The following is a 22,946-nucleotide window of genomic DNA, read 5'->3' on the forward strand; positions in this document are numbered from 1 at the left end:
CGTTTTCAGTAGTCTGCTGTAATCCCCTCCGTATGTCACAATGCTGGATGAACAGCTGGTTTTCACACCCCTGCAGCCGCTCAAGGATACCCTCCCCTCTACTCCCTACCTGCCTCATCTTTTGAAACCGGCTCTCATTAAGCATCTCTGTCATGGCCACAGAGCAGCAGGAGCATATTGTCCCTCTCACTAATGTCACTCATATCCTGACCCGCCTGGAATCATTCATTATCACAGTCCATAGCTAGCCGATGTTTCTGTGATTGTATGCTGTCGACTGATTCTACTTGGTGTCCTGAGTTAAACCTTGGATGGATCCCAGTTCTGAGCGTCGCTTTGTCTTTCCAGTGGGGAGCATCCAGGTGTCCTGTTATAGGATCCTCAACAGCCTGTACTCACTGGGCACCAGCAGCAGCATCTACATGGAGGGGTACTGCCTTTGTTACAATGAGATTGCTCAAATTACATGACTTTCTTTTTAAAATGGCTGCACTTCTGTTTTATTTGCATATGCTTTGGGGTTACAGCAAACACACACATATAAGCAAGTTGATTTTCTAACCCAAAAATCCAATTAATTAATTATCCAGCTATTAATCATCTTGCACAATTTAACTTACACTGGGCAAGAATTGTCAGATACTGATGCTAAGCTGGTATATTATCAGTGCACTACGCGCCATAACACAAAATTTCCCTTCAGGCAGAGGCCAGCCGCAGGCGCTTGTCTGGCAGCCCTGACTGGGACCTTCCCTGTATGCTTTCTGGAGCCTTCCTTTAATCCAAACAACCCCTGCTCCATTTACAACACCATGAGTGCTACTGAGAGAGAAGGTAATAAAAAGATCTCATTGCATACACGCTGTCATTTATCGCTTTTTCTCCATTTAATCTCAGGCCTGTTTGAAAGCTCGTAGACTCACACTCGACCTTTCTCTTCTCTCCATCTCATTTTTCTTTACTGCTTCTTACAGACCTGGGGCTGCCCGAGCAGGTGGAGGACATGTGTCCCCTCCTGCCATCTCTGGAGCAGGCCTTGAGGGAAGTGAGGGAGTTGGCAGGCGCTGGTGCTGGAGCTCGCCAGGCCCCCTACGTCCACATCACTGAGGTCACCTTGCCCATGCTGTGCAGCTACTTGTCCCTCTGGTGGAGCTGGGGCCCTGAGGGACAGCCAGACAGCCCAATCTGTACCTCTGTCACTCCTCAGCATGCTAGTGACCTGCTTGGTCACATTCTCCGTATAATCCACAACCATGTGGGTGCTAGCCAGGGTGACTGGATGAAACAGTTGGCGGGTATTATGATCATTCACACTACTGATGCCTATCATTCTACCTCTTTTCTCCTTTAACCCCTGCCGTGCCTTTCAGTTTTTTCTCAGCCAATCATATGCAAAGCCCACTCTGGGCTGCTGAAGAGCCACTTCCTGCCGTTGATGGAGAAGTTGAGGAAGAGGGCTGAATGTGTTCTGCTGGAGGAAGAGCAAATAAAAGCTGAAGGGTGTGATACCTCTGAAGCAGAGCTGCAAATTCAGGAGAAGTTTGCCGTTCTGGTGCGAGACCTTTATGCCTTCTACCCTCTGCTCATCCCATTTGTGGATTCTAATCGGTAAGGCATGCAACCGAGGGGCTTAGATGAGCGAGTTTATTTATTGAGGCCAAGAACAGCAGGTCTTAAGTTTTATGGACTGTGAAAGTTAGTTTATTGTCACTTGGCCTGTGTAATCCAGTGTGTTATGTAAAAACTCCTTCATTTTTTGTTTTCAGGCCGATGTCTAACTTTGAAGGGATAAATTGTGAAATATTAATATTTGGGTTCATCTTGTCTCAGAGCCAGCTGGCTGAAGGAGCCAAACCCTGATGCTGAGCAGCTGTTTAGCATGGTGGCAGAGGTCTTTATATTCTGGGCCAAATCTCATGTGAGGATGTCACACAGAAGTGCTGTTTTGTTTTCATCTTTCAGGTTTATGTCTAAGTTAAATTATGGTTTTGATTCATCTTTATTTGGTGTGACAGAATTTCAAATGGGATGAGCAGAACTACGTGGTCCAAAATGAAATAAACAACTTGGCTTTCCTCGTCAACAAAGACAACTTGTCCAAGGTCAGCAAGGTTCTGATATTGCTTTAGTCACATGTTGCTTTAGATATTCTTATCTCTTTACTGTAGGCATTATTGGTAGTTCCATTTTAGTGACAGAGAAGTTTCTTAAGATGAAGAAAAACTTGTTGAAATTCACATTTTTCAACTGTCAGTTTGACCATGAGAAAAGGAGGATGAAGAGGAAGGGGGATCGTTATTCAACTCACACCTCTCTCATTGTGGCTTCCATGAAGAGACTGCTCCCTGTGGGACTGAGGGTTTGTCTTCTTAGTGACCAGAGCCTCATTATGTTGGCCAAGAAAGGCTTCACTCAGGTTGGTAGTTCAGGAACATGGACTTTCCTGTCAGAAACTCTGAAAATTTCTCTGTAAGAGTTTAACTTGAGCCAATATTTGTCTTCCACAGAAGAGCACAGAGGATGAGATTAGAGAGAATGTTTCTGAATGCCTAACACAGCTCCACAACCAGGTAATCATGACTGTCAATACATTATTGTCTCTGTTTCGTTAACAGTTTATAGTTTAAAGTTGATTTAACCAAAAGGAAGTTAGAATTGTATCACTTTCCTGCACCAACACCTTAACCATTTTTTACAACATAACAAAAATCTCTTTTAAAACTGACACTGAAGAAATTTCTTTATTTTGACCCTTACGAGAGCAGAAGAGTAAAACATCTCTTTACTTCCTCATCATGTAAATATGTAACTTATTTATTGATGTGGTGAAGAATGCTCTGTTAGTCCAGATTATCCAACACTGTTCTTTTGATAAAATAATTTTGGACTGTGATTCACTAGACACAACAGAGAAAGGGAAACAACTCAATTCTTTGATAACGTTTGTCCGTCTGCTCGTTTCAGAACATGCTCATTCATTTAGTCTGTGATACTGAACTGCTAATTTGTTTCCTCTTTATCCTTTAAACCTATTTGGACTTATACCTCTCCTGAAATTGTTCTAGAGAATAATTTATTCAGTAGAAATATCGTCAACAAAAATAAATACTTGGGACATTCTTTCTTCTTGGAACAGGCAATGAACAGCTTGAAACATGAGAGCCTTAACACAGAACACCCACAGCAGCTTGGGGCCATCGCAGACACTCAGAGGACTGTGGACAGGATTTTGGAAATAGCTCGAGTGCTGTATCACCTGGACCAGGTGAGATATATTATTATTATTATTATTATTATTATTATTATTATTATTATTATTATTATTATTATTATTATTATTTTATTTATTTTTTTAGTTCACTAGACTGTAAAGTCTATCAAAAAAAAAAACGGACTGTACCGAAAGTCTGTTAAAGAAAAAGACCATAAAAATGGCTCAATATGTATAAAATGCAGTTTATATTTTATGTCAGCTAAAAAGGACTTTGTAATGTTTAAAAAGTTAAGAAAGTATTTTTTGTACCTAATGTACCTTTAAACAGTCATCATTTTGTTTTATTACCATCTTAACTCTGTGTATGGTTTCAATATTCTAAAGCAGGGATGGCCAACCTGTGGCTCGCAACCCACATGTGGCTCTTTGCCTTTCAGTATGCGGCACTTCGATCCATTCATGAAAAATATATATGGATATATTTAGTGTTATGAGTAGTGGTGCGCTGATTAATCTAAAATATTGATGCCTATGTTGAGATCAGTATTGATCAATACTTGGGTGATGAGATTGATACTTAAGTTTCGATTTCTCTTCATGTGCTCCTCTCAATCGCTCATGTGCTCATTGCTATCCAGATGGATAGATGGATGGATGGAAATGTATTGCTTTTCATTTTATGTCATTTGGTTTATGTGTGAGAGGAAGTGTGTTTGTAAGACCACATGTGTGATGTGGCTCTTTGTAGTACCACGGTAATTTTGTGGCTTTGGGTTTCTGACTGGTTGGCCACCCCTGTTCTAAAGTGAAAGTAGTGTTAGACTTATCAGTGTTGCTGTGATTTTGTATGATTTCTAAAAAGATGTCAGGGGACTCAGGTTGAGTCATTGTCCAGAGCTGCTCTGATAGTTATGTTTCACAGAAAAAATACTTTTGTGTCAAATGCAATTTAGCTTCCTGGGAATTCTACTTTTCATGTAACATGCTCTGGACTGTTACCTGCTCCATTCAGGCCAGGTAATGTCTGGATAAATTCAGAAGTGCAGCTCTGCATAAAAGTATTTTGGTTGTTCGAGTTTCAGGCCCCCGGGCTACACTGATTTTTTTATTAATTCCTTGAAGCTTTTGATAATTAACTTTCTTGTGTGCTGTTTGATATTACAATGCCTTTGATAAGGGATAAGAAAATGGGTATTCTTGTTCCAAACACTTATTTAATTTGAATATATTATGATCAAGGGTAAAGCCTGCAGTCCCAATGCATGATAAGTACAAGGCAAGTCCATGAAGAGGAACCCTGACAAGTAACTGTGAGGAGCCTTGGGCAGTTAAGGTTCATGTGCACTTATTAATTTCCAAGTCTTTGGTTTCTGATTAAGGTGGAGCACCCTCAGAAAAGTAAAAAACCTGCCTGGCACAAGGTCCTATCCAAACAGAGGAAACGAGCAGTGGTGGCCTGCTTGAGGATGGTCCCCCTCTACAATCTGCCCAGGTAAACTCATGTGTTGAAGTGCTGTTAATGTTCTTCCTGACTGTTGATGGAATATTTGTGACACACCGTGCACTGAATGAATGAACCCTGTAAGGAAGAAAGAATTGTCTAATAACACACCTTTTAAGCTTTATTTGATCTTTCACCTTCTGTAAAGGTGTGTGCACTATTAAAACAGTTAAGCTTAAAATGGAGGGTAAAAATAATAAAAGGAGGGCCAATGCAGAGCTTTTCTCTTTTAAGAAAACTCTTCAAAAAAGGGAAAATCAGCCTCATCACATTTTACTCAACCTCAGGCAAAGAGAGGATGAATACTCTGAAGAACTTTTACAGTAGCACCTTAGGACTGCAGACCTTTTCAGGTGTGTAAATGGCAACTCTGCATTATGCAGGTGACACTCCTGTGATGGAGCGGTAATGTAAAACCTAATTAGGCACAGACATGTCAGATCCAGAGGGAGCAAGCTCATTAGCATATAAAAGCGTGTTGGCTGCTTGTGGTTTGTAGGTGATATGAGATTTGTGTTTTGGTGCTTGTGGAATATAGCTGAGGAGTGGCTCCTTTTTTTACACTCAGGGAATTTAACCATCATCACCTTGAGCTGACGTAAAAACTTTGAGTAACAGGTGAATGTGGATTACCATCATAGGGCTTTGAAATAGTTTCCTGTCTACTATTCTTGTCTTATTTAAATTCATATAAAGGTGTGTTGTGCCTTCTTCTCTACACTCCTCTTCCTCCTCAGGCACAGGGCTGTCAACCTGTTTCTCCAAGGCTACAATAAATCCTGGATATCTGCTGAGGAACACAGCTTTGAGGAGAAGCTTGTGGAGGATTTAGCTGTGAGTGGCAAAAGAAGCCATATCAAGATTTGATGGTTTGGAATAAATGTGAAACAACCAAGAGTAACATATTTTTAAGGATGTTTTTCTTCACATTGTATCATCAAAAACAGACAAGGATTTCATTGTGTCTGAATCTTGTCTCTCTAAGTGCACATACTTCTAAAAAAAATTGGAAGGGTCATGTGGCTACTTAGACATTTGGAAAACAGATCAAACCTCTTTTATTTTCATAGTTTGAAACAAGATGTTACCCAAATGTTTGTTTATGATTTTACAATAATAGATGTAACATGCAATTAAAAATAGTGTGACCCCCCTTTTTGGGATTCATTGGTTAAAAGCCCCTTACAAACATGTAATAGTATAAATATAACTAATAATGTATTTTGATTAAGGCTAAAATGAAGAAATGTCTGTTGTTTAATGTGTCAGAGTCATATCACCACCAGTTTGGCCTTTATCACAAAGTTTGTTTTGTTTTTCTGAAATCTTGTTTTTTAATGTGAACCTGAGCAAAGACTTCACACTATAGCACAGAGTTTGGACTGGGGTTCACAGGATGATGGAGCAGTTACAGCATGCAGTCAGCACTGCCTACAGGGCGCACTTCCTGGCAGGAAAGTCTCTTAAATATTTAACGTTACAGAGAAAGTAAAACATAAGCAAGGCCTTTTGCTTGTGTGTACATGAATCTCAAGTTTCAGATAAAAATGTTTGTCTTCGTTGTGCACACAAACACAATCATGACGATATATTTGTGTATCCTGTCAAGGTTGTGTAAACCATAGTCTGGCACCAGTAGAAGGCCAGTGTGTGACTTAATGTAAGAAAACACAGTAGCAGCTTTGCTTTCTCCCTCTCTGTCTGTCCCTTTCTTTCTTTGTCCTGCTTTGTCCTTTAGAGGGGAGAAGTGATGGAGCTGTGTGGAGGCAACAAAGAGGAAGAAAAGGATGTGAAAGATGGTGCCAAACCAATCGATCCTCTCCTACAACTCATTACACTCTTCAGTCGAAGCGCCTTGACAGAAAGAAGGTGTGTGTGTGTAGATTATAAAAGATTACATGCAATAAAAAACCTATTCTACTTTTATTACAGCTCTGATCTGTCACCAAGACAGGGGATACTGGCATAGTTTTTGTTTTTGTCCTTCAGCTTTAGTAATTATTTCATGAAACCCTACAACCTGTGATATGTTACAATTATACAGAGGTTTAACCTGGAGATATGTGTACTTTTGCTTTTCTCATAGACTCTTTTTATATAGTTTAAAACAAATAAAAGACAAAAACAAAAAGTTTCCTCAAGGTTTTCAGTTTTTCTGAAATTCTCTGATATCATTTCACTGCGCCCATAGTACCCCTTAAGTACTTTGAGGAGCCGTGTTTCGCTGGTCTCTGAACACTCAGGCCCTTCTCCACTTTCACATCTCAGTACCAACTCAGGGATCAAAAGAAACTGACGGTCAACAGAGGATGTTTTCAGACTTCCTCATTTCTTATCTAGCCTTGGAGCATATCAGATGAGTTGATGAGGATCTTTATTCGTAGCACAGACCTCAGGTGAACTGTAGTGGTCAATAAAAATGTTCTGTGCCACTGAGCAGTCTCATGGGTATAATGGTCACACCTCCTGCTCCACAATGAGCTCCAGGGCGTTTCAAGGTGATGCTGCACTCAACCTTGTAAACAAGGGGATCATGTTCAGGGACTGTGAATAGATCTGCTGAGGATCACATACATATTGGCCTTGACATCTGTCATTGACCATCTATTTTTAGAGCGCTGCATCTGTGCATACAATGACACGCACTAATATGATTTCATCTATCTTCCCTGTTTACAGTAAGCTCAGAAATGACAGCCTGTATCAGTCCTACGCTGCTATTATGGCAAAGGTAAAAGAAGACAGAAAGTTGTTTTCATTTCATGCATTGCATTGTTTACTAAATCATGCACACATTAATGAAGGTTAACTGGCTATTGTGTTGAATGCTTATTATAACTCATGTTGTCTTGACTTTAAAAGGAAGATAAACCTTGTACTGAAGATAAAAAATAACTTTTTATGAGATGATAATACTTTTATCTTTTTTATTTTTGTCATTGTGTCACATCATTATCAGCATGTATCGAATGAAAGCTTTGTGCTGTTTTCTTCCCCTTTTATTCTCATTCTGTGTTAAATATTTGCTTTGGCAGAGCTGCCACAGAGAGGATGCTGGTGATGAAGAGCAGGAGGCTGAAAGCTTTGAAGTGGGTTATTATGATAGATTTTTTTGTGCTATTCTAACTTTTTACATCCAGATAATATTTTACATCCCCACCACCCCGCAGGTCATGTTGACCTTTTTAGACAACTTAGGATGCTGAGAAATTTTGTGTGATTGTCCAAATGTTCCATAATTAGGTGTGTTCTGACTGTGCAAGGCCACAGGAGTAGAGAAAATTTTGACAGATTAGAGCGGTCATCTGTGCTGGACAGTTAACAATCACTGCTAAGATTCTAAAGAAAATGACTCGAGTGTGCAAGGAAAATTTTGCTTTAACAACCTATATATGATTAAAGATGTTGATTTAAAAATTTGATAGCTTTATTAGTTGAGACATGACTCTTCTTCTGTGCAGGAGAAAGAGATGGAGAAACAGAAGTTACTTTACCAACAGGCCAGACTGCACCATCGTGGAGCCTCCGAGATGGTCCTACGAACCATCAGTGCCAGTAAAGGTAGGAAAGGACCAACTGTTTTATCATATTGACAAGTTACTGATTACAAGAGACTCCTGAACTACAAATTAAAGCTTTTTTGTGCTTTGCATTTTTTCTTTAAAGGTATAATTGGTAGTTTGATTGAGATACACTTTTTGTTACACTGGTTAAAATGGTCCATATGTCCTGATGGCAAGCAATACATGATGTGTTCTTAAATAAGAGCGAGTAATATCTGCTATTTACAGCAGGAGAAAACCCAGGAAAACATCAGCCAATCACATCAATTAGGATCCAATCTGTTAAACCAATCAAATCCCATCTTGCCGTTTTTTCCCGAGTTTAGCGGTGTACACGTTCACACTTAGCAGAAGAATGGCAGAGAAACTACCCATACCCCGATTACTGGTAACCGCTCCTCCGGCTAACCAAAGCAAGAAAAAAAAGTCAAAGGCTTTCTTTTCTTTTTCTGTTCCCCTGCCTCTAACTACTGCCCCTCTCGCTCGACCCCAGGCCTGTCCCCTCTGACCCGGTGAGGTACGTGGCTCTGGGTTGTAGTATGGATCAGAGTCTAATAAACTCTCAGCACAAGGGCTCTGACAAGCAAAAAAAAATGTGATATTTAGTATGTTTCAGCGAAAATGTGCAAGTACTATTTATATTATAGCTTTACTCCTGATATTGTGTCACAGGTAAAAGTGGAAAAGTCATGTTTGTTAATTTGTTTTTAAACTTTTGGTTTTAACGTTTTGGTGTTTCCTTACCTCTAAATAAGACTTGACTCGACGTAGTGCCAAACATAAAATGATGTGTTGAGTCCGTCTTTCAGTCATTCACAATCATAGTAGCCAATCAGCGGCGCACGTGCATGTAAGCGGGGGCGTTGCTTTGAGGAAGCACCAAGTGGAGGGGGAGGAGGGGCTAGGCGGAGTCCTGTTGAGATGCTACATTCAAATTCATGCCAGTTTTTCAGGACTGCCAACCCTGCCTTTAAGTGTATAATATGATTATGATCCATTTGACATCTCATCAGGGTCCATGGGCACCATGATTGCTCCCACATTGAAGCTGGGAATTTCTGTTCTCAATGGAGGGAATGCTGTTGTTCAACAGGTACCACACATGCTGCACAGACTTTTCACCCAAAATGCTCTACAACTTGTTTGTCCTGGGATCCTTAAGATGTTTTTTTGTATATTCCTGAATGATTTCATACCACGTAAGATGCACTGTATTATACACATAAAAGATAAACAGGTGAAATCTGATTGGCTAACACTTTAAGTAACAATGTGTGGGTTGCGCCTGAGAAAAAGTTCCCAGATCTTCTCTGCCAATGTCAAACGGCTCATTCTGACACTGGCTCTTGTTTGGGGTCGTTAAGTCATTCCACAAATGCCACATCAATTGGCTCAAATTAACAGCTTTTCCTTTTACCAATTCAGATCGTGTTACTTTAAGATTCTTTGTTGTCTTAACACTGAGCCCTGACACTCTGCAACAAAGCTTGCATATTGAAAAATGTTTTAACCACATCATACCAGCTTCAGATGAGCCCCCCTCCCTTTATCAGACTGTCTTTGATGCTTTTGTTGGATAGAAAATGCTGGATTATCTGAGAGAGAGACGAGATGTTGGCTTCTTTCAGAGCATGGCTGGACTCATGCTGTCATGTAGGTGAGTGAGTATAGGAAAATTCTCGGTCAGATGTCACCAACATCGGCCGGCTTCATCTTCTGTGTGATAAAAAACAGTGTGTGCTGAGTGCTGAAGCTTCCCTGTCCTTTTATGTGCGTGCTTTTTGCTTTCCAGTGTTCTAGATCTGAATGCATTTGAGAGGCAGAACAAAGCTGAAGGATTAGGCATGGCCATGGATGAGAGATCAGGTACTGTATTTATATGGATTCCAAAAAATATATTTCTCTGTGTATGTGTAAAGCCATGTCAGTAGAGGAGCCTGCTGTGAGATCTCTGGTCTTGAACACAATCTAAATTCCCACTCTGAATTCATTCTTTTCCTCTGCCTTATTCACTTTGACCAACCTCTGTCTACTTTAATGTGCCTCTACCTTACATTCCATTCATTCAGAACTGCTCCATCTCTCTACCTGCAACCTTATGTTCCCTACCCTGCTTATCTTTTTCTCAGGAGAGAAGGTGATGCCTGACAAAACCATAACCTGCGACCTGTTCCGCTTTTTACAGCTGCTGTGTGAAGGACACAACTCAGGTTATTTGTCGAAAAGATATAGCAAACCCCACATTACATCGATATCTGTCTTTACAAGGCACCACACACATTGCATTTACTCTTGCTTATATCCATTTCTAATAAAATGCTCTACACAGAAGCGGGATGCACAATTCAGTTTTGTTCTGTTTGACATGCTCATACTTTCTTTTCATGTGTTAGATTTCCAGAATTATTTGAGAACCCAAACTGGAAACAACACCACTGTCAACATCATCATATCTACTGTTGATTATTTACTGAGAGTGCAGGTACAGTTAAATGATGTCCACTGTCACTGAGATTTAATCATTAAACTTAATTAAACTAACATCCTGCTTTGATGCTAACTGCAAATCTTTATTAGAGTATTTATTAAGTTGTAAATTCATCATAAAATAAGATTGCCTGTGGTCACAATGCTGGATTATCATTTTAGAATCTTCCACTTTGCTTCTCTGCAGGAGTCAATCAGTGACTTTTACTGGTATTACTCAGGGAAAGATGTGATTGATGCACACGGCCAACAAAACTTCTCAAAGGCCATTGAAGTGGCCAAACAAGTCTTCAACACACTCACGGAGTACATACAGGTCAGTGAGTTTCCATCACAATGCTTGCCTGAATAAACACTCACAAACCACTTCATTAGTTGTGCCTTTTCAGCGTAATTACATCGGATGCTGCACTCCTGCAAAGCATCCTTCCTTTCACAAGGATTCTAATTTGTGAGTCTTTGTTTACACTGTAAGAAAGCTGAGATTTTCCTCCTCTGTTCATATCCTGGTCTGATGGTGGTATACTGAAGTGAAGGTTTATAATAATCTGCCCTTCTCTCCTTCATAACTGCAAATAATAACAAGATCAATAATGGTTTATGTATTATTCAAAAACCAGCTTTCCACTCATTTCAGTGGTCAATATAATGATGTAGCTCACTGTGTCATGGTGTTTGTTTAGGGCCCTTGTACTGGGAACCAGCAGAGTCTCGCTCACAGTCGCCTGTGGGATGCTGTTGTGGGATTCCTCCACGTCTTTGCCCACATGCAGATGAAGCTCTCTAAGGTATGAGACATTGATTCACGAACATTAATTTGCTTATTTCCCCCTAGAATTATGCAGAAACTTGCAATCTCTGACTCTTAAGGTCGTGCTGCACTGTTGTGGCCGCTAATGGCACCAAGAATTGTGCATTCCCTTGTTAGCTGCTCCACAAAACATGTTGTGTAGCAAGCGTCAGTTTTATTGTCTACTTGTGGTTGAAACAAGCTCTGTTTCTAAAAGCTGCCTTGTTTGCTCTGATTCTGACAGTAGCTGGGTTTCCATTACACCTTTTTGCAAAAAAAAAGCAAAATTTCTGAAAATTTAAGCACAATTGTACCTTGCTAGTAGAAGTGTAGTCAAAATATCTGTATGGCAATATATCACAATACTTTGACCTCTTACAGTATTGATATTTTAGCTCCTAATATTGATATTGGGGCTGCACGGTGGCACAATGGTTTGCGCTGCAGCCTCTCAGCAAGAAGGTCACCGGTTGGAATCCCAGCTTGGTCGGCGGACCTTACTGTGTTCTCTCCGGGTACTCCGGCCTCCTCCCACAGCCCAAAAACATGCTCATCTGGTTAATTGAACACTCTAAGTTGTCCATAGGTGTGAGTGAATGGTTGTCTGTCTATATGTCAGCCCTGTGATTGACTGGCGACCAGTCCAGGGTGAACCCCGCCTTTCGCCAGTGACAGCTGGGATAGGCTCCAGCCACCCTCGACCCTGAACAGGATATGTGATTCAGGAAATAAATGAATATTGATATTTTTGTAAAAGCAAAAATTCATATTTTAGCTGAATTAGAAGTAAGAAGACTTCTGCACTTCCACGGTGTTAGATGGTGCTGAAGAGCAACTACCCAATATGTTGCCAATAGCTTGTATAATAAATATCGCAAAGTATATTTAAAATTATCAATTCCAAATTTTGATGATGTTTTTTTTTTTTTGTATTGAGCAAGTCAGTAATGTTTTGAATTTGCATAAACATCATCTCTATTTTTTTCTTAACAGCAGAATATTGCAATATACCACAATATTGTGATCTCATGATACTACTACTATTGTATCATGACACAAGTATTGTAATGTTTATTGTATCGGGAGGTTCTTGCCAATACTCACCCCTGCTTGCCTGTGTTTCCATTACAACTATAGTTGAACATTAGTGTTTTTATATTCTGGCCAAACTGTCAGCTTTGAACACACCAACTCAAAACAGGCACGAACAAAACATTGAATGAAAACTATAATTTCCAGCTTGCCTACTCTCTCACTCACACACACACACCTCCGCCCCTCCCTCCCGCTGCACTCTGACCCACTCACAGCTTTCCTGATGCCTTCACTACGGACAGTCAAAAATGCAAACATCTGCACTGAACACATAACTTACAGCAGAGCTCTTAGAATATGAACACTGGTCCATGGAGTCCATATGTGTGGCAGTGGACATGAACTAGAGACTTTTGGTAGAGGATCATGACTGGGGAGGTGAGGGAGGTGCGTTGTTATGACAGCGTGACATGTTTCTGCTAATAAGGTGCTTCTGCTGCAATTTTGCGATAAACTTCAAAATCAAAACTTCTGAATAACTTACTCATGAGAGTGAAAAACTTTTATTAAAATTTGAGTTTTTTTTTAATTTGGCGTTTCCATTATCATTTCTATTGCGGTATTTAGTTTGCGCAATTTTAGGTAAAATTGGAAACGCAGCAACTGCTAATTTCTATTCACACTTCTATTCTGCATATTCACTATACATTTATTCAAAGTCTTATTGTGCAAATTGGATGTTGTTAACTCCTGGTTATGGGTTTTATAATTATATGATGTAGATATAGGATGGAATATAGAATAAAAATCAAATTTTCTAAAAGTGAAGCTTTTACTATCCTGTCTTTTATAGGATTCACGGCAGATTGAACTCCTCAAAGAGCTCATGGATCTACAAAAAGACATGGTTGTTTTTCTGCTGTCCATGTTAGAGGGTGAGATTTCAACGTACATGTGTTTTTCCTGTTTTTGAAACAAAGTTTCCAAGTTAATGTTGCTTCGTCTTCTGCAGGAAATGTTGTGAATGGAACCATTGGAAAGCAGATGGTGGACATGTTGGTGGAATCATCAGGCAATGTTGAGATGATCCTGAAGTTTTTTGACATGTTCCTCAAACTCAAAGACCTCACATCCTCTGATGCCTTCAGAGAGTACGACCCTGATCGGAAGGGCTGCATCTCCAGAAAAGATTTCCAGAAAGCGATGGAGAACTGCAAACGCTTTTCCCCAACTGAAATCCACTTCCTGCTCTCCTGCTCAGAGGCCGGTGACAGTGACATCGTCTATTACGAGGCCTTTGTGGATGGCTTCCATGAGCCAGCCAAAGACATTGGTTTTAGCATCGCTGTGCTCCTTACCAATTTATCTGAACATATGCCAAACGATTCAAGACTGAAGACATTCCTGGAACTAGCAGATTGTATCCTGAAGTACTTTCAGCCCTATTTGGGATGCATAGAGATCCTTGGCAGCGGCAAGCGCATTGAGCGTGTCTACTTTGAAATCAGTGAATCCAGCCGCACCCAGTGGGAGAAGCCTCAGGTCAAAGAGTCCAAAAGGCAGTTCATCTTCGATGTGGTTAATGAGGGCGGAGAAAAGGAGAAAATGGAGATGTTTGTTAATTTCTGTGAGGACACCATCTTCGAGATGCAGCTTGCTGCTCAGATATCTGGCTCCGACACTGGAGAGAGGTGTGCCGAAAAAGAAGAAGATGAAGGACGTGAAGAGGAAGATCATGACAACAAAGGGAGATTCTTCATTTTCCACTGGATGTTACTGTTGATTTCTGTAGTTTCGGTCAAAAACCTGAAATCGCTGATGAAAATGACCACGAAGGATGTCCTCCTGTCAGCTGTGCTCCTCCTCAGATGCATAGTTTTGGCTCAGGTCCGGTGTATTTGTGTCATATTTCGCAGCATCCTGTATGTGCTGTACATAGCCTTTGTGAGTGGTGGGCTCATAGAGGGAGCCAAACGGATGAGGATATTAGACTTGCTGGGTGGGATCCCGGAACCAACTCTTGATGAGGTCATGGAGGTGCCAAGTGGTGTGGATCAGCTGAGGAAGTACTCTGCCAGCTCGTCTCCCCAGAGAGAATTGAAGGAGATTGGGCAGGAGGCAGCTGTGACCTCCCCGAGGGAGCTGGATGTACTGTCAAACATATTTGGCCTTAAAGTGAAGAAAGAGGGAGGTCAGTACAGACTTCTAACACAAGACCTCACTGCCAGTCTCACTGACCTGTTCAACGCAGCCTCCAGAACAATTTCCACCGTAGATTTGTCAGGGAAACATCAGAGAATGGTATGAAATCATTTGTATTTTTTTAGTAACAGACATCATAACTGGTTTTAAATCTTTAACGCTCAGTGTTTTATTTTTACAGCAACCTGAGGCTCACACTGCAGCAGAAGAAAATATAGATGATGAGAAAACACTCTCAGGAAAGTGGGTGTCTTGCTCTTCTTTTTAAGTATTTTGATTACATAAAACTATACTTCCATGTGCAGTACTGTTTTCTCTAAAGTTTGATTCCTTGTCACAGTAAAGCTTTTTAACCTTCCCTATTTTGGCCTGTCCTGTTTACAGAGGGAAGGACTCTGAAAAGAACGAGCCAACAGAGGCAGAATCAAGAGCCAAAAAGTGCTCTAACAATTTAGAAGAGCTGGAGAGCCAACGCTCTGCTCTCTTGGAGACGATAGGCACTCAGAACAAGAGTCTTCTGGTATTATATGCACATTTTGTACAATTGCTTTGCATACACCAGCAAAAGCATTCTTGAGAGAGACAAAAAACACACAAAAATCACCAGTGTCTTTTCTTTTTTTCTTCAGAATTACTTTGCAAGGAATTTTTACAATATGCGCCTGCTGGCTTTGTTTGTTGCCTTTGCAATCAATTTCATCCTCCTCTTCTACAAGGTGAGTGCTGTGGGAGATGTTCTAAATAACACCACTTTTATTGTGGCGTGAAAGAGAATTAAGTGCACTCACTCAGATATTATAGCTGGGGCAATTTTAAGGTGCTTTAGTTTCAGAGTATGGAACCTTTTACTGTGAAAAATGTACATGGAAAGCCAGTATTATCCACAAGAGCTGCTGAACTCAGACACATAACCAGATCAGCTCATCTAATCTATTAAAACTAAAATCAAATCTTCTTAACACTTGATAAAGCATATTAAACTGATCACACTCGGTTCAGTGCATTTGAATAGCATTGGCACTGTATTTGTTGAAATCACTTTGACTTTATCCCCATTTTTCCCCAGGTCTCATTCTTGCCTGCCTCACAAGAAGAGGGAGAGGTGATCACATCCGATGACACAGAGGAGCTGAGCCATGCTGCTGAAGATGACAACAAGAGCAGAGTTTATTTTGTGCTGGAGGAGAGCAGTGGATACATGGAGCCGTCGCTTCATTTCCTGGCTGTAGCACACACAGTCATCTCCTTCTGTTGTATTATTGGATACTACTGCCTAAAGGTACATCACATGCACTCATGCTGATTTTTGGTGAACTCATTTTACTTTTGAATCACTGCTTCCCATCAGATAGATGGTATCTATCTCCAAATAATATTGTTGCTTCTCTGAATTTCTGTCCCTTTTAATGAAAAAGATGAGCAACCACTGTCATTGATGTGACTGGCAGGTGCCGTTAGTGATCTTCAAACGTGAGAAAGAAGTGGCACGGAGGCTTGAGTTTGACGGGCTGTATATTACACAGCAGCCGCCTGAGGAGGACATCAAAGGGCAATGGGACCGACTCATTATTAACACACCGTATGTTCATAGTCACACAGTCCACAAGGCTCATCACATGTTGATGTTTAAACAAAGAAAACATCTTGTACACTTTTGGTTGAAAAAGTCTTTGATGCCTAAAGTCATGTAGAAATATTTCACTCTTTGGTTACAGATGCTTGGTACTTTCTTTTTCAGCTCATTTCCAAGATTCTACTGGGATAAATTTGTGAAGAGAAAGGTAAGATCTATAAAGCGGTGAGTTTTTATGCTTAAAAAAAATTATGCGTTCTGTTCCTGATGTGCTCAACCATGCCTGTAGCAGAGGGCATATATCACTCAGTGATGCCGCATCAGGAGCTAAATGAAGTTTAATGAACCGTTTAATGGCATGTGTAATCATTCTCAGGTATCAAAAATGATTTGATTCTTTTCTTCACTCAAGAGACACTGCCACTCTTTCCACTTTCCACTTCTGGTTTTATCTGCTGACAAATGAGAGATTAAATTATTCCTAAATTCCAGGAACTCCATATTGGTCTTTTGAAAGCACATTATAGTTGGATGAAGTATTGAAATACTCTGAATCAGAACAAGAAACTGTAACCCATTTTAGCTCACAGATTAAAGTGTTAAATCAGGAGAAGCAGACATTAAAACAATTAAAACCCTGAAGCCTTCAAATGTCGTCAAAGAAGCATTTTCCGGGTCAATTTCCTAAAGTGAAGGCATTGAAGAAGCATCTCATCAATCCCAATGGTCTGGAAAGAGGAGATGGCCAAAAGGATGACCATGTATGTTTTTTACTTCCTGGTGCTTCTGGGATAAAAATACAAAAACAGAACACAGCATAATGCTCCTTATAGAGAAAGAGAAGTCACTTTAATGCACAGAAAGTTTTTTTTAAGTCAGTGATACTTTGATACCACACTGGGGGAATCTCTTGATATTTCCTAAAAAATGAAACTTTGTTTAAGGACAAGTGACCTTATGGGAACCCTAACAGTCACTCAAACAAACTTCAGTATTAGCTTCTCTTTTAGCCCCAATATATATTAAGCAAACCGGTTGTTGGCACTTACTCGCATGTTTGAAAATGTCAACGTTCTGATAAGGTTGCTAATTTATTGGTTTATTGTCTTATTGCCGGCTTGTATGTTTATATTCTACCTCTCATGGAGAACCTCTTGGCAGTAGTTGCTTACGCTTAAGACTGCTGAGCAACAGTATCTCATTCATCCGTCATGGGCATGGATTTGTGCCCGTTTATGGAGAGTGAACTCCCCAGCCATGGAGAGTGGTGATGCATCACTTGTTGTGTGGTATTTGAAGACAGCAGTTAAGGGTTTGGGGCCCACCTTGTCAACCCAGCACCCCATCGCATGTTTTTAAAAGATTAGGGCAATTGTTGGGCAGTTTTGGTCATGGAGAAAATGTAGGGAGTTGTTTACATCAGCTGCATATAACAGCTGGAAAGTGATTAACTGCAGGAGGCTACAAGGGCTCAAAACGCCATTAGTAGGAATGGGACTGCACTTTTCTATTTCTTACATAACAAGCATGTCAGCATGTAACTCATCAAAACAGCATTAGAATTCCTCACTGAACAAGTGTTAGATTCCACAAAGGTGCCCTCAAGCAGTGGTCTCCAACAGGTAGCTAGGAAGCTACTGGTACCCCACGAGCCCTCAATAAGTGTCTCGCCAAGCTTATGGAAAATGTAAATATCTGTGAAAGAATAAGGAAGAAATAACACAACTCTATCTACTTACAACTCTGTATCTATCCAGCTTCCCCTCCCCCATCCCACAAAGATTATCAGCCAATCACATTCATATTTATGACTTTATTACCTGTCTCAATGAGCAGTAGCAAGTGTGTGGACTCGGTTGCTGGCTACAGTTGTTTTCGAGATAAACAATGAGTGAACAAGGTCCTTCAGAAAAAAACAAAATAAATTACGAGGCTCTGTTTAACGGCATGCAGTGTCAAACATCATATAAACCACAGAAGTGAAAGAAATAAGCTATAAAAGTATAGAAATTATTGATTTATTAATTGTACAGCATTTATACAAATATGTGTGAAGGTCTTTAGATTTATAGATTTGGGCTGATAAGGCTGTTTTGAACTTAGAAACAGGATAAATGGTCTTTAAAATGCCAACATTGGTAACAAGTTCTGTGCTTACTATTAACTGTCTCATTTTTTTTGTGTTAGATTTAGCCTCACACATAAAATGCATGGTTATGTGGTAATCACAAGCATCTGAGCCAAAATGGCTCTTGATGAAAAGTGAGGATTACCAGAAATGTAATCATTGCTTAAATGTGAGCCTATTGAGCAAACTTAGAAGGCCTCGCTCTCAGGAGGCTCTGCAGGACTTTGGAGAAATACACAAAATGACCCTTAAGAAATCACCAAAAACGTGTAGCTATATAACTTACTACTTAATGGCACAAATAGTCGAACAATGATCAACTAAGGACTAAATCATAACAAAACATCCCCTTAGATATGAAAGGCGGCAGCCACTGCTACAAATTCATCATCACTACTGTAGGCAGCAGTGAGCCTTCAAATACCCAAGACCAGGTGAATCTTGTTGTCTTAATTAGATCACCTGCAGGGAGAAAGGGGACACAGAACACACCATCATAACACTAATATTAATTAAAAGACAATTGATCTTGGAATGCTGAGAACTGTTAGGGAATTAGGGGCATTGATTTGGCACGCTGCTTTATCAGCAGAGCCACAACCTGAGTGTGGGTTTATTTTTGACTCACCTGTAAATGAAGATAAACTCTTTTCAGAACTCAGCAAACCTTTGCCACACTAAAGAACTCTGTCGAAGCAAGGTAGTTCAGGAATCTGTTTGAAACTAACGCACACTTTCGAGGCACTTCCTTGGAGCTACAGGTGCTCACACAGCAGCACCAAGCTGTCATTAATGACTTTGTCTCATAATACTGTTTAACATTATCCTCAGCCTTTTTGCCTCCAGGTTTGCCTCTTGCTTTGCTTAAAAGTTTGTCCAGCACTGCCATGTTGTATTTTATAGCCTTTACTGCATCAGTTTAAGAGCTAGTAGTAAAAGAAATGGCATAGTGCCTTAAAGAGCTTCTGGTAATCCACTTTTGAGTTTGGAAGAAGTAGATACTACTTTCCATACATTGCTAATGTTTATCATAAAAAGTGGCACTTTAATAAAGCTTGACTTTGTGTTTGGCGTTTGATTTTGGTCAATAAAGCAAGAGACATAAAGTTCTAAACTCTATATGAACAAACTTTGCTCCTTCATAGCCGTAGTTTAGCTTACATATGCATTTCAGTGTGGAGATGGAGACTGTGATATAAGCAGAGATCAATACGCATAATTTATATGCTGTATGATAGCTGAAAAAAAGGAAAAAAAAAACATTGCAGACCAGAAGGACCTGAGTCATTTGCACACATACCACTGCATGAGTAGGGAGATGTGGTCTTAATGTCCTTGTACAGCATGCATCAGCAGTACAGGTTTCTGAAAATCCTGAACTTTCTGTTCAGTATTCATTATCAGCACCTTCTCTCTGTCAGCAGAACTGAGCTGCCACCTCACTAGGCACAGATGGTGCAGAATAATTCCCCCATGTAATTGGTTATTCAGATGAAAAGACTCCGAAAGGGCTTGTTGTTTAAGTCACTATTATTTCATCCTGTCAGGTGATGGATAAGTATGGCGACTTCTATGGCTGTGAGAAGATCAGTGAACTCCTGGGTCTGGACCAAGCCGCTTTCGACTTCAGCTCCAAGAGCAAGGAAAGGAAGAGGCTCAGGAGAGACACAGCCTGGGGTGCTCTGTGAGTAGAGACACATAAGTCATGCCGTTCAGCCGTCATAAGGGATTCAGGGGGAACGTTAACCACCCAGTCTGTCACTTCTTTTGTCTTTTGTGCACTAGTGAACAATAGCACGGCAGGGTATTGACTCAAAAAAAAAGAATTTTATATTGATTTTGTTTGTTTATATATTCAAAGGCAAAGTGCAGCAATGGAAAAGAACTCAATGGATTTATGAATAGTGTTTTTATTCTTGTATAGTGTATACATCATGTCATAAATTATAAATCATCCAGCCTTTCATTGGTGATCCAGTGCTCAGGGAGCAGGTGGCTGCACAAACAGCAGCTTGTTCTTTGGAGGATTGCCTCTTGTATGTTTTATACCAGGAACAAGGTATTGATTGAAAAGGAAAGTAATTTAAATAAGGTAATCAATACTTTTCTTTCTCTTTAATTTGTTTCACAGCAGAGGTGATTATGAATCCTAGTTAAGTGCCACTCACACACATGAACACCACAGCTTTATTTACTGTTGTGCTCTTGTTGCTATACTCAAGCTAGTTGGTTATTTATAACCTTTGCCATAATGCGTAGTCATTTGGCTAATATTGTGTGCGTGTGTGTGTGTGTGTGTGTGTGAGAGAGAGAAAGAGAGAGTAAGGTTGTGTTTGTTGCCTAAATGTGGACAAAAGAAGGTCCTGGAGGAACATTATGTTATACTTGAGGAAGAACAGGACATTCTGAGATTTGGCCACAGAACAGACCAGCATCCCAAGAAGAGACACTGTTGCGATAGGGTCTGATTTTAGCTGTGGACATTTTGACCTTATTTTCCCTGTTCTTGCCATCATGTATCTTTGTGATGCCGCTGTTTATTTCAGATATAACTCTGTTGACGTGAAGTACCAGGTCTGGAAACTTGGAGTTGTTTTCACTGATAATGTAAGTTTGGCTTGACCAAAATAGATTTTTTTTTATCCCATTTCTGTTTCTCTGTTTCTCCAAAGACAAGATAAAAGTGTCACTCTTTATAATTAATGTTAACAGATAATAAAATATGATTGGTGTGTGAGAAGTGTATCTGATATGGCACGACTCATGCTTAATTAGCTCTGTCCTGCTAACATTTAGCTTGATTCTGAGTTAATTGCATATGCTGGGGGAGTGACAGCAGTAATATCCTGTGGTTCAGCCTTATCTAAAATCCACAGTGTCTCTCTATCTGTCTGTGTAATCTATATTTCCTGTCTTAATGTGTGCATATCCATCTCCATGTATTTAGTCCTTCTTGTACTTGGCCTGGTACATGACCATGTCCATTTTGGGTCATTACAACAACTTCTTCTTCGCTGCCCACCTTTTGGACATCGCTATGGGCTTTAAAACACTCCGCACTATCCTTTCCTCCGTCACACACAATGGAAAACAGGTGTATTATCTCTCTTTGATCCCTGGTTTTTAATGGGTGTTCAGAAGTGTTTGCATGCTTGTTATGTTTGCTTTCATGCTGTACGGTTATATTAGGGGTGTTCTCAAAATGAAGAGTCATATTACAGCCCATCTGGCTCTCTAAATCCTTCTGTAATTATGTGTGTGTCCTCAGTTGGTCCTGACTGTTGGCCTCTTGGCGGTAGTCGTGTATCTCTACACGGTCGTAGCCTTTAACTTCTTCAGGAAGTTCTACAACAAAAGCGATGACAGCGACACCCAGGATATGAAGTGCAATGACATGCTCACTGTAAGTGAAGTGTGCACACACACCCAGTAGTTATTCCCTCTTCATTCTTTATCTTCCATTATCTCTCCTCTCTGTTTATCTTTCTTGCACAAATGCAGCTGCACACCTCATTGCCAACCTTCTCAGAGCATAAGAGGAAGAGCAGGATTCTGACAGTGATCCCCACAGTTGAGAAGGGAGCAGCTTCTTCTCTTAGTCCTTCTGCCACGTTTCCATAAAATGATGGACACATGGATAAAAAACAGCTCCTCAAGCCTCAGCACAGCGCTTTGTTTGGCCATTCGCAACATTAACACCCCAACCGCCTGCTTTATTCTAATATGGACTTAGCTGCCACTCACACAAGCAGGCGGATGGTCAGGGAGAGTATTTGAATAAAATCCTCCTTGTATGATTCACGGAAAGAGATCATGTTAAAGTTAATCCGGGTTCACACAGACTGTTTTGTGACGCCTTTTTGTATAAAGTGCAATTTTCCAATTCTTTTTCAGACACCTGTAGTCTGAAATTGAAAGTTTATGTGTCCTAAGATAAGCAGAAAACATCTTGTTCTCTGGGGTTTCATCTCTCTAAGAAATAAGAGAGAGAAAAAGACCACAAAAACAGATACTGCTGTAAAGATTGGTGCACTTCTGGTACACCTTTGTCATCTCAAATTGAGAGCTGTGTCCTATTCACTAGTGTCAGGTTGGCAATAATGGAACAGAGCTACACATCTGCATAGAAACTGCACATTACTGAACTACAGATAATGAAATGTTTGTTAATATGCATTGTTACTTTAAACAGATAAAAATAAGTTGATGCTTGCATGCAAGACAATAGTTGAAAATACTCCCCCCGACAACCCTATAAATGCATACTCATAGTAGAGAAGTCCTCTATACCAGCACTGCTCATATTTTGGTTAAATGTTTATTTCATTTTTTGTCAAAATCCCTCCAAAAAATATCATTGGCACCTTGCTTCACTTTCCTGAATTCACTTTGCCACATATTCTAACAGAAAACTCTTGTGGGGACACCGTCTTTGTGTAACAATACAGTTTCC

General features: G+C 40.2%; 1 protein-coding gene across 1 annotated transcript in view; it reads left to right on the forward strand.

The window, feature by feature from the left end:
- The window catches only part of ryr2b (ryanodine receptor 2b (cardiac)), a 63,512-nt gene that overhangs the window by 34,468 nt on the left and 6,098 nt on the right, over positions 1-22,946 (forward strand). Inside the window, exons 66-99 of the mRNA XM_074675785.1 lie at positions 349-430; positions 704-834; positions 975-1,295; positions 1,371-1,608; positions 1,831-1,918; positions 2,016-2,102; positions 2,255-2,416; positions 2,508-2,570; positions 3,137-3,265; positions 4,594-4,706; positions 5,453-5,549; positions 6,454-6,584; positions 7,395-7,446; positions 7,751-7,804; positions 8,177-8,276; positions 9,292-9,371; positions 9,859-9,935; positions 10,071-10,144; positions 10,408-10,488; positions 10,672-10,760; positions 10,953-11,081; positions 11,449-11,553; positions 13,444-13,525; positions 13,603-14,891; positions 14,974-15,035; positions 15,177-15,312; positions 15,422-15,508; positions 15,859-16,071; positions 16,241-16,371; positions 16,531-16,573; positions 20,041-20,177; positions 21,040-21,100; positions 21,441-21,587; positions 21,762-21,896. Coding sequence (XP_074531886.1) covers positions 349-430; positions 704-834; positions 975-1,295; positions 1,371-1,608; positions 1,831-1,918; positions 2,016-2,102; positions 2,255-2,416; positions 2,508-2,570; positions 3,137-3,265; positions 4,594-4,706; positions 5,453-5,549; positions 6,454-6,584; positions 7,395-7,446; positions 7,751-7,804; positions 8,177-8,276; positions 9,292-9,371; positions 9,859-9,935; positions 10,071-10,144; positions 10,408-10,488; positions 10,672-10,760; positions 10,953-11,081; positions 11,449-11,553; positions 13,444-13,525; positions 13,603-14,891; positions 14,974-15,035; positions 15,177-15,312; positions 15,422-15,508; positions 15,859-16,071; positions 16,241-16,371; positions 16,531-16,573; positions 20,041-20,177; positions 21,040-21,100; positions 21,441-21,587; positions 21,762-21,896 — 5,006 coding nt within the window. The remainder of the gene's footprint in view (positions 1-348; positions 431-703; positions 835-974; positions 1,296-1,370; positions 1,609-1,830; positions 1,919-2,015; positions 2,103-2,254; positions 2,417-2,507; positions 2,571-3,136; positions 3,266-4,593; positions 4,707-5,452; positions 5,550-6,453; positions 6,585-7,394; positions 7,447-7,750; positions 7,805-8,176; positions 8,277-9,291; positions 9,372-9,858; positions 9,936-10,070; positions 10,145-10,407; positions 10,489-10,671; positions 10,761-10,952; positions 11,082-11,448; positions 11,554-13,443; positions 13,526-13,602; positions 14,892-14,973; positions 15,036-15,176; positions 15,313-15,421; positions 15,509-15,858; positions 16,072-16,240; positions 16,372-16,530; positions 16,574-20,040; positions 20,178-21,039; positions 21,101-21,440; positions 21,588-21,761; positions 21,897-22,946) is intronic.

Source organism: Halichoeres trimaculatus, unplaced genomic scaffold (assembly GCF_033239565.1).
Source record: "Halichoeres trimaculatus isolate MK-OKI-2021-1 unplaced genomic scaffold, fHalTri1.1 fHalTri1_scaffold_8, whole genome shotgun sequence".
Taxonomy (NCBI): Eukaryota; Metazoa; Chordata; class Actinopteri; order Labriformes; family Labridae; genus Halichoeres; species Halichoeres trimaculatus.